Raw genomic sequence first — 10867 nt, 5'->3', positions numbered from 1 at the left:
AGAGAGACTATAAACTATGAATTTCTCACAGCACTGCTTTGGTCGGTGTTGATATGAAGTGGACATGAATGCCTTTTTAGGCATCTTGTTTTTACTTTTTGGATTCTTGTGAATTATTATTATTATTATTATTATTATTATATTTTTAAAATCGGTGAGCAAAGGTGGGCCGTTTGCCCCCTTATTCTTTGAGGTTGTGACTACACTGTGAAGAGGATGTACTTTTCATTAGTTATACTTATATTAGATTTTCTATAGATTTTTTTAGCTGCTTTAATCTCATAATCTTTATTTGCAATATTTTATTTACAGCTGTTCTTGGAATTAAAACGGCGGTAATGGCTGTATGAGATTTAAACTTCTTTTTTTTTAAATGTGATTTTTACATTTTAAAAGCATTAGGTTTTGACGGGACAATGACCTTGGGTCAATGTTTTCTTTTTCCCTGGCCCTTTGATCTGCTCTGATGATCAGAGGGGCTGTTCACATGCCTGGAGTGGTCAGAGGTCATCAAAGGGCAGCTGTCCACTATAAAAGGCCTGTCTGGAGCTCCGTCTGCACAGAACATCATTTCAGCCTGAGAGCAGCTGGAGGGAGGAAGAAGAGCTACACCTCACTCTCCTTCTTGTTAGACCAGACTTTGTGAGTTGTAGTTAAAATGGAGGTCTGGACAGTTTTCTGCGCGCTGTTTCTCTGTTTTTTTGGGACTGTTTTGTCCTCTCAGAGTCACGCGGGCTTCAAGAGCAGTCGAGCATTCAGAAATCTGTCGATTAATCATCGCAGCAGATACAGATACCCTGTGTATATGATGCACCTGTACCGCTCCTTCCAGACGTCTGATTCCTCCTCGTCAGTAGCTGTCAACACCGATACTACACAAGATGACAACACGTCAGAGCAGAGTTCTGATTCCGTCCTGAGCCTGATGGCCAGAGGTGAGTAAACAATTCAGGTTTTTACATTGTTTATATACTGGATATAAAGCATACTGTATGTTGTATGTATTAGTTTCTCCCCAGTGTACTCTAGCAGCTCTCTGGTGCGTTATCTGTTATCAGACCCTCCCTTTTTTACAACCCGGCAAGTGTCAAAATGCTTATTGAACTTTAAAGGCCTGCTCTTTGTTTTTGTGGGGAGGTTGTATATTAGCCCTCAGACATCCTTGCTCAGGGGGGTTCAATACACATCCTGTCCTGTTCACCCTCCCACTCCAGTGTCTTGACATTTGTCCAGGGATCTGGTTTACCCAGATCCATCCAGACTGCTGACTGTGAATTTGAATCCTCATTTACAACGTCTCATTTTTAGGTTGCCATCAAGTGGGTAAAAGATGGACAGTCACATTTGACATGTCGTCCATATCGACCAGTGAGCTTGTCCAGTTGGCAGAGCTTAGAATCAGACTACCAGCTTTTTCTACCTCAAAGCATGCCACTGTGGATTTATATCACTCCCGAATGCAAAGCTGTGACATGCACAGCACATCGTGCCAGGAGGAGCACCTTTTCTTGGGGAGTTTTGGCACAGCACCCAGCAGCACAAAGTCTTCTTGGAAGGTGTTTGATGTGACCCTTCTTTTAAAATACTGGCTGTACCAGGGAGATGAAGTGTTGAGCCAAGAGGCCTCAGGAGAGCTGGAGGCAGACCACGGGAGCGGTGCTGCTGATGAAGGAAAAATGACCGGCAAGTTCCACCTTAAACAGAAAGTACACCATCCAACCACAAACCAGGTCATGATGGTCGTCTTCTCCAAGCAGAACATGCCCCTGGAAGGCCAAGCGGCATACAGTCTCATTCATACCGTGGAGAACTCCAAGTATGTGACTATAGACAGAGTCGACAGTGACAGTCAAAGTCGACGCCACAAAAGGAACCGGATGGAGAAGAAACTGGTAGCTGGTGGAGCTGCACCCACTGTGGCACCGACAGGAGCAGGGCCAGTCCAGAGACCGCTGTGCCGGAAGGTAGACATGTGGGTGGACTTTGACCACATCGGCTGGGACGAGTGGATTGTGCATCCTAAACGCTTCAATGCATACCGCTGTGAGGGGGATTGCCCTTCACCTCTGGATGAGTCCTTCCATCCCACTAACCACGCGTACATGCAGGTGAGGTGACAGCTCGACTTTTAGTCCCATGAAACTGATTAGAATCTTTAACAATCACCAGGTTTTGTATCGTTACCTATCTATTTGTCATTTTCAGAGCCTCATGCAACATCACCATCCAGAAAGAGTGGCCTGCCCTTTCTGCGTGCCCACGCGCCTCAGCCCGCTCTCCATGCTGTACTACGAGAGCATTGATTTGACCCTGCGGCATCACGAGGACATGATTGTTGAAGAGTGTGGCTGCCACTGAAGCCCTGCACCTCCCTCCCCCCTCACCGGTTCGACTGCAGTCACAAGAGTTACTACTGGCGGAGCATAAACTTGACCTCTGAACTGTTTTGTTACAGTCTTGATGCAACATTAATATTCAACTATTAAATATTAAAGAGTACCCCGTCATGGCCTTGTATAATAAATAATAACAGGATTGTTGCGGTGGAATGACTCAATTATGATATTTTTTCTTTTTTAAGTGTGATTATGCAAATGCTGTGTCTATTTATACATTATCATGTACATTTTGTATATAAAATGTGGATATGAAAAATATATTAAAATTGTTTATTGAAATGTAAGTTTTGCGTTTCATGTTTTTTTTAAACACAACTCTTTGAATGTCACAAATCTGACTATGTACATCGGGGGAAAAAAAGTTGTTAACTTATATTTAAAGTGGACTGCATAAATTCAGATGATTTTCAAACTGACATTAACTGACAGTATTATTGAATTAAGTTTACTCAAATTAAAAAGTATTTATTTGATTTCAAACTTTGTGCCCATCATATGTTAGAAGTTTTTGTGAAATATATACAGTGCTACAGGCAGTTTATTTTATGTCAGCTTTTTATTATTTATTAATTGTCGTGATTCCCATCAAATCTCTCAGCAGTCGCTTCTTCACAGAATTAGATACGCACACTTTGTTCTTGATGTGTTAACAAATCTGTTAGGTTTGACAAAATAACACTCAGAGGCTCAGCCTGCTCGTACATACTCATTTACACCTTACTTGTCTTTACTGACTGGTGAACAATTTAATGTGTATTTGCCTTTCTCACTTCACCAATCCACTCATCATCAGAGGTCATTAGCGTCCTCCCTGGTCAGGCTTCTCTGGTTGATCATGATAAGCTGGCACCCTGGGTGGACCAACAAAAAGTTCACTGAAGGATGGATCAATGAGGGGGGGGAAAGCAGTAGTACTTGTTTTTCTTGGGGAGGGGGGGTTGGAGGGTCAGGAAGCCAAGGTGACAAGGGGATATTTAGACCCCAAACAAACAGAGCAATGTGAGGGAATGGAAGTAGTCAGTACCTGAACGGTGAAGCTACTGTGGAGGAACGACAGGTTGGACTGGAACTGATCAGCTGAAACGGTTCAATCCACACTTCCAGCCACGACAGGACCAGACTGGATTCACACAATCAAAAAGGCACAATGTGTTTTTTTCATTCTCAGTTAAACAGCAAAATGTTGCATTTCTCTTTATTTGCTAATGACCAAATTCAGTGAAGGGTAATCAGTAATGAAAGTATGGTGGGACCTTGACACTGGTGGTTCCAAAGCACAATAACAGGACCTCAGTGTCGTCACCTCCAAATCATGTGACAGTTCTCACACATCCAACTCTCCTGCTGAACAAACTCATTGTCCCACACCACCAGGAATACTTGCACAGTGTTAGTAATGTAACAGAATCTGCCACAAAGGTTTGGTTTTTATATTTCTCAAAATGTTCTTGTGATCATTTCAACACTTGTCAGTAGCTGAGCTTTTGTAAGTGGACTTACAGTTTGTTGCCCTTTTTTCTGGCACAGAAATATGTCTAGCACATGATCAGTGAATCAGTGAACAGGTACTTGTATCCCCTGTGCTCCACTTTTAGTCATTGAATAATGTGTACTTAGTTTATGCACTGCTCTGATGTTTCAGAGAGCTTAACCCTCTACACCATGCATCCGTGACAAGACAGGGAAACAGCCTCGCTATCACCAGTCCATGGCAGACTGAGCACTGCCCATAGAAACAAAATGCCTGACATGGAAACGTTTTGAAAGTGCAAATAAACAGAGGAACTCAAAGAACATTTAAACTGTCATGAGCAGTGCTGTCAAAGATCAGCGAGTAGTTTAGTGCAATAAACACATCCGACTATTCGAGCACATTCATTTCATCTAGTTATTTGAGTTTTTAATGATAAAATCTTTAAAATAAAAGCTTGGCGAGCCCCTTCATAATGCATTTAGAAAAATGTAGGCGCAGGGAATCAACAAGGTGCCAGCGACAGAAGTGGAAATGTAAATGTTTATTGAAAAGAAGGAGTTTATCCCGGCTCTGTACAGTTGTATATTGACCTCTCTTTATACAGTCCACTGACAGAGGTTATCAGCCGCCAGTGAGCTCCGTGAGGAATTCCTCTGATATGACTTGTGCTGAAACAGGGGGAGAACAGGAGGTGCTATGGGCAGGTCGTCAAAGAGTTATCACTTTCAAATGTATATTAACCTTTCACTTACTTTAACATTTGAACTGCAAAGAATAGTGTTCATCACTGATACAACCACATTTATGGCTTTTTGCTCATTCAGATGACACAATCCAAAAGAAACTTGTTATTCATCCGTTGAACTAAAAGAACATAATTATCATTAAAAAAATATACACCACTAACTTGACAGCACAAGACTGACTCAACGCGCACCGAGAAATACACGACAAAGAGAAACTGTTTGTTTCAATGGTGTTTGCTTTAATGCTTTTTGTCACCTGATAAACTGTGAAAATTGTTCTCAAAATGACATCAACATAATTCAGTTTTACATTTTTTGCAAAACACTTCGGGTGAGGAACTAATTTTTAATCGCATGGCTGACGAATTATACAGTATTTTGAACATTTCAAGGCAATATCTGAGGAGAGAGGTGTGGAAATAACAGCACATCAAGTGTTAAACCCTTCTGGAATGGTTATAAATTTGATCTTCATTTTCATTCATTTCTCTCATTACTCAGGGACGAGGCATTGTTGGCGGTAAGTACTTCTCAGCTTGGATTTTTTTTAAAAATTGTAGCAAACTACAGCAAGGCACACTTTGTCACACGTAAATCAAGTTTAAGCCTTGAGGTGACAAAAAAAGTTTCACCACAGATTTGTTCCGGGCAAAACAACCAAATGAAATCGACAAAGACGGACTTGATAAAACGAGATGCTGAAGGAGAACTTCTGTCTTCATGGAATGGATGACGGGAAAAGAGAAGGTACTCCTGAGCCTCTCTTCACAGCATCTTGACACCTGTTCAGCTCCATCTAGATGTCCATTTCAAACTGTGCGTCATCACCTTCAAAAGACAGATACATTTCATGCACAATAGAACATGTGCAGATTTTAGCTGTCTCATGCTACAATGCTTCACTTTAATATTACAGAAGGACTTTAGTAATTAACTAGTAAAAGCTATTGCTAACTGATGCAACGACAAAGTTTATGACTAATCTGAAGTTAGTGTCTCTAACAAACTTTTTTTTTTAACAAAGTGCCTTTGTTTACAAACAACTAAAATAAGAGGGTGGAGTTCTGAGACTGCTACTGTTGCGCACGAATGGTGCGCAGCACCGTGACGTGCACAGAGCCCAGAGAAGCTGCAATCTTCGTGAGTAAGTACTCCAAATGTCGTCGCTTGATCTGAATCAGCACCCGGGTTACGCATGATTTGTGAGCAGCGGTCTGGGTGCATCTGCGAGTTTTTTTTACGCACCTAAAACTTGAGCAGAGAGTGCACATCTGAGTTTGTGACAAATTATTGGGGAACGAAAAGAAGTCGCAGGGAGCCAAATCCAGTGGGTAGGACTGATGAAGAGTGACGATTGTGTTATCGTGAGCGAGAAACTTGTGTGTTTTCAGTGTGCTATGCGGGCGTGCTATCATGTTGGAGAACCCAAGTGCCATTGCGCCACAGATCAGATCATTTGCACTCAATGTTTTTCCTCAGACGTCTCAGAGCATCACAGTAGGACTCAGTGTTGACAGTCTAACCCCTGGGGACAAATTCATTGTGTCAAAGAAAACTCCCCTGGTTGTGTGCCTGACCTGATGCGCCTTTTTTCAGTTTTGGACAGTGATGTTCTGCCCATCAGAAACATTAATGTCATTCAAAACGCCACGCCCGGCTCATTGCTTTATCTCCGCAGGATTCATGAAGAATTTTAAGGGTCTCTGCAGCTGACCTCCAGAGTTTGGCAGGAATATTTATGTGCGCCCTCTGCTCATGTCCACGGACACATTTCAGATGCTCCCTGACCAGTCCTCACAAAAATGTGTGTAACTCAGGAACTGATGATGATCTAGCGACAAAACTTAAAAGTACTCGTAGCTTCCCTGTGCTCAGTGCATGTCACGGTGCTACTCACCCTTCACACACAAAAAATCGTGGGAAGCATAGATGAAATGGACGCAGCTCTACGGGCTGTTGTCTTTTTAAATGAGCATGTTTCTCTGAATCACATGGAAATGTTGCTTGTGGGATCTGTTACTGCAGCTTCTGATTTGACTGAAAATTTGTTCAGTGGCTGCATGTGTTTATTTGAATCTAGGAATTGAATCCTTCAATTTAGAAACCTGTGATGTTTGTGTGAGGTGTGGACATACCAGCATTGCTACTGTCAGGTGCAGTGGTGGTGTTGTTGTTCAGTAGTTTTCTGTTATGGGCCTTCTCACTGGTGTCTTTGGAGGGAGGGCTGGTCACCCCGGGGATTTTGGGCAGGCCTCGTGGAGGGGTCTTGGCCACCAGAGAACTGCGACACTCCAGCAGGAACTTTCGGTCGTAGATGATCCTGGTACCTTTGGCGTGAAGAGGAAGGAAGAGAGAAGGAGGACCATCAGAAATGCTGCACTGATATATCAGACAGAGCAGTGAGGTCACACTGGCATTGGCTGCAATCGTGCTTAATCATCATTGACTTGACACTTTTCCTACACCTGCATGCTAAACTAGTCCTGATAAATAATATCATGATGTTGGCAATATTCCAACTTGTTGATGTAATAATATCATAGCGTTACTCTGTGGAGTAGGATGACTACATGTTACTAAAGCACAGTGACAACGCAGCTTCACAGTAGAGGAGTTACTCTCAAAAAGAGGAGCGACTTCAGTGATGTGGAACTGGTTGGGTTTCAGAAGATCAGATGTAAAACTAACTAGTGTAATAACTAAAGTTTTTACGGAATATTTTAAGGCAAACTGTTATGTTTATGCTGACTTATAAAACTGTAGCACTTACTTTGTTGAAATTGTATTTTCTTAAAATTGCTAATCAAATATTTTTCAGGATTTTGTACTATCGTGAAAAATATCTTAATCCAAGAAATGCCCTGAAATAGTTTCACATTATTTTAGGGTCATACACTGCTCAAAAAATAAATAAAAGGGAACACTTAAACAACACATCCTAGATCTCAATGAATGAAATATTCCAGTTGAAAACCTTTATTCATTACATAGTGAAATGTGTTGAGAACAAAATAACATAAGAATGATCAATGGAAATCAAAATCATTACCCCATGGAGGTCTGGATTCAGAATCATACTCAAAATAAAAGTGGAAAAATCAGATCACAGGCTAATCCAACTTCTGTGGAAATTCCTCAAGACAAGTCAAAATGAGGCTCAGTAGTGTGTGTGGCCTCCACGTGCCTGTATCACTCCCTACAACGCCTGGGCATGCTCCTGATGAGACGACGGATGTTCTCCTGAGGGATCTCCTCCCAGACCTGGATCAAAGCATCAGTCAACTCCTGGACAGTCTGTGGTGCGACGTGGCGTCGGTGGATGAAATGAGACACGATGTCCCAGATGTGCTGGATTGGATTCAGGTCTGGGGAACGGGCAGGCCGGTCCATAGCATCAATGCCTTCATCATGCAGGAACTGCTGACACTCCAGCCACATGAGGCCGAGCATTGTCATGCACCAGAAGGAACCCAGGGCCCACTGCACCAGCATATGGTCTTCCAATGGGTCTGAGGATCTCATCCCGGTACCTAATGGCAGTCAGGGTACCTGTGGCTAGCACATGGAGGGCTGTGCGGCCCTCCAAAGAAATGCCTCCCCAGACCATCGCTGACCCACCGCCAAACCGGTCCTGCTGGAGGATGTTGCAGGCAGCAGAACGTTCTCCACGGCGTCTCCAGACTCCGTCACGTCTGTTCAGTGTGAACCTGCTCTCATCCGTGAAGAGCGCAGGGCGCCAATGGAGAAGCTGCCCACCTTGGTGTTCTCTGGCAAATGCCGATCGCCCTGCACGGTGTTGGGCTGTAAGCACAGGCCCTACTTGTGGACGTCGGGCCCTCGTACCACCCTCATGGATTCCGTTTCTGACAGTTTGAGCAGAAACATGCACATTAGTGGCCTGCTGGAGGTCATTTTGTCGGGCTCTGGCAGCTCTCCTTCTGTTCCTCCTTGCACTAAGGAGCAGATAGCGGCCCTGCTGCTGGGTTGTTGTCCTCCTACGGCCCCCTCCACGTCTCCTGGTGGACCGGCCTGTCTCCTGGTATCTCCTCCGTGCTCTTGACACTGTGCTGACAGACACAGCAAACCTTCTTGCCACAGCGTGCGTTGATGTGCCATCCTGGATGAGCTGCACGACCTGAGCAACTTCTGTGGGTTGTAGACACCGCCTCATGCTACCTCTAGTGGTGAGGGCACTGGCAAAATGAAAAAGTGACCAAGAATCAGCCAGAAAGGACGAGGACAGAGAAATGGTCTGTGGCCACCACCTGCAGAAGCGTTCCTTTATAGGGGTTGTCTTGATAATTGCCTCATTTCCACCTGTTGTCTGTTCCATTTGCACAACAGCAGGTGAAATTAATTCCCAATCAGTGTTGCTTCCTAACTGGACAGGTTCATTTCCCAGAAGTGTGATTGACTTGGGAGTGACATCATGTTGTTTAAGTGTTCCCTTTATTTTTTTTGAGCAGTGTATATTCCAGCCCCCCCCCCCTTTTTTTTTTTTTTTAAACATTGTAAAATAATTGAATTTATCAAAACGATGTGAAGAAAATATAAGTTTTGACATTTTGTTAAAGACCTTTATTTATTGTGTTCGTGGAAGAATTCACAAAACTGCACAGTGCGGTTCATATCACTGGACGTTTTTTGTTTGTTCAGTAAGGTACAGTTAATGCTTTTTGTGTATGTACCTTACTGTAGAGGTGGAGTTGAACCATTTCCAGCTCCACCTCTAGGTGCGACCCCATCCAGACTCACTGCACACCGCCGTGATTGGTTGTTGCACTGTCAGTCGACATCTCCCTAACCAATCCCTAAAACTAACACAACGTGGGGGGCTTCGGCACGGTGGATTCAGTGCAGCTCCACCTCTCTGGACCAGGTGGATTTGGTTCTGCGTTGAGCACAACATGCCAGTGAGCACCACCGGCTGAAACTGCTGCTTCTGAGGACACAGCAGGAGGGTGGGGGGCGTGATCACGTGACTTTGACCCAGCCAATCCAATCTGAACCTTTGGCTGCAGCTGAGCCTGTTAAGAGACTGATCCGAGATCAGCTGATGCAAGCCACAAAAGAAAACCTGAAACATATCACGTTTAATGAGAAAGCAAGCGCCACGAGTATAAACAACCCACCTGCGTGGGCTAACAATCACTGAAGCGCTCCAGAGTCAGTATTTCCGCGTCTCCTCTCCTATATAGTAAAGAAACGCTACCATTAGCATTAGCTACCAGCTGACAGGAGCCGACCTCATGGACTCGTGGAGTTGAGCCCGATCACTCGCTGCTCCCGCTGACAAAGCAGCTCTTTTAGTGGCCAAGAGTCGCGTGTGTGTGTGTGTGTGTGGCCCGTGGGTACAGAGTACATCTCCCGAGTGTTATCACAGTGTTATGCATAGCAGCAGTACGTACCACCCGGGGTCGTGCTGAACAGTGTTCCTCCGGGGGTTGTGGAGTAGTCGTGGGGCATGTGCTCCGCGTCGTTGATGGTCACTCTCCTGGTCGACGGGATGGCCTTGGCGCTCGTCTTCTGGCAGTTAGTGGACATCTCTCGACTCTAACAAAAACGGCAACTACCTGACGAAAAGTATTATCAAACAAGACGGCGAGTCTTGGGTTTACACGACAACAAAGCCACGCCGTGCTCGGGGTGTCAGATATTGCCTCGGCTTAACAGAGTGGCTTCTCTCTGATGAATACAAATAAAATAGCTCTTTTGTCATGAGTGCAAATTAAAGAAAAATGCGTCACATTACAACACGCAGTCTCGTACTTAACGATCCTCTGCTTCCACAAACCCTCTCTACATGCAAAAAAAAAAAAAACGCCACTCAGACATACAAGCTGCAGGGGAAAAGCGCCTGAGATGGACAAAATGAGCTTATTGTGACCCCTACTGGCACATAACGCCTGTGCGATATTAGATCAACACTCAAACTATGCTCTATGAGCCACCGACAGTTCAATCTCACTGCAGGCAAACACATGCAATGCCTGCTGACTTTGCAGAAATGTTTTTATTTATTTTTTATTTAATAGATACTAAAAATCGATAAACTAATCTATTCACCTGGTGGAGCCACTGATGTATTAATTTGTGCATTCATATGAGGAGTTTTAAAGAGTAGCCCTGTTTTTCCACGTCATTGTCAAAATCTATGTAATCGTCTTCATAAGATGCTCAGCAGCATGCACAGGAACAGGTACAACATTTGGTTTTGTGATGATCATCAGTTGTCAGCTTGTGCATGG

At 44.0% G+C, this 10867-nt stretch overlaps 2 protein-coding genes across 2 annotated transcripts; one reads left to right on the top strand and one right to left on the bottom strand.

Annotated features, from left to right (window-relative positions):
* Positions 1-338: 338 nt before the first annotated feature.
* Positions 339-2358, top strand: spaw (southpaw). The gene is made up of 4 exons (XM_069721549.1): positions 339-344; positions 725-935; positions 1309-2108; positions 2206-2358. Exons 1-4 carry the CDS (start codon positions 339-341, stop codon positions 2356-2358), a joined length of 1170 nt encoding a protein of 389 aa, XP_069577650.1.
* Positions 2359-4837: 2479 nt separating this feature from the next.
* LOC138634555 (eukaryotic translation initiation factor 4E-binding protein 1-like) lies at positions 4838-10444 on the bottom strand. Its single transcript, XM_069721552.1, has 3 exons — positions 10028-10444; positions 6755-6946; positions 4838-5447 (listed from the first exon to the last, which is right to left on the bottom strand). Exons 1-3 carry the CDS (start codon positions 10161-10163, stop codon positions 5416-5418), a joined length of 360 nt encoding a protein of 119 aa, XP_069577653.1. The 5' UTR covers positions 10164-10444; the 3' UTR covers positions 4838-5415.
* Between the last annotated feature and the right edge of the window lie 423 nt (positions 10445-10867).

Source organism: Brachyistius frenatus, unplaced genomic scaffold, assembly GCF_029030835.1.
Source record: "Brachyistius frenatus isolate BFR_SWC_R1_liver_20210118 unplaced genomic scaffold, ASM2903083v1 Contig_267, whole genome shotgun sequence".
Taxonomy (NCBI): Eukaryota; Metazoa; Chordata; class Actinopteri; family Embiotocidae; genus Brachyistius; species Brachyistius frenatus.
This window is presented reverse-complemented; position numbering and strand designations above follow the sequence as displayed.

Bases quoted from the DNA above. Each gene is read 5' to 3' on its own strand.
- spaw (XM_069721549.1), top strand. The intron at 936-1,308 runs GTGAGTAAACAA...TCTCATTTTTAG, and splicing joins CCTGAGCCTGATGGCCAGAG to GTTGCCATCAAGTGGGTAAA. The intron at 2,109-2,205 runs GTGAGGTGACAG...TGTCATTTTCAG, and splicing joins CTAACCACGCGTACATGCAG to AGCCTCATGCAACATCACCA.
- LOC138634555 (XM_069721552.1), bottom strand. From the start codon at position 10,163: ATGTCCACTAACTGCCAGAAGACGAGCGCCAAGGCCATCCCGTCGACC. The intron at 6,947-10,027 runs GTACGTACTGCT...TTCACGCCAAAG, and splicing joins GTTCAGCACGACCCCGGGTG to GTACCAGGATCATCTACGAC. The intron at 5,448-6,754 runs GTATGTCCACAC...TGTCTTTTGAAG, and splicing joins ACCTGACAGTAGCAATGCTG to GTGATGACGCACAGTTTGAA.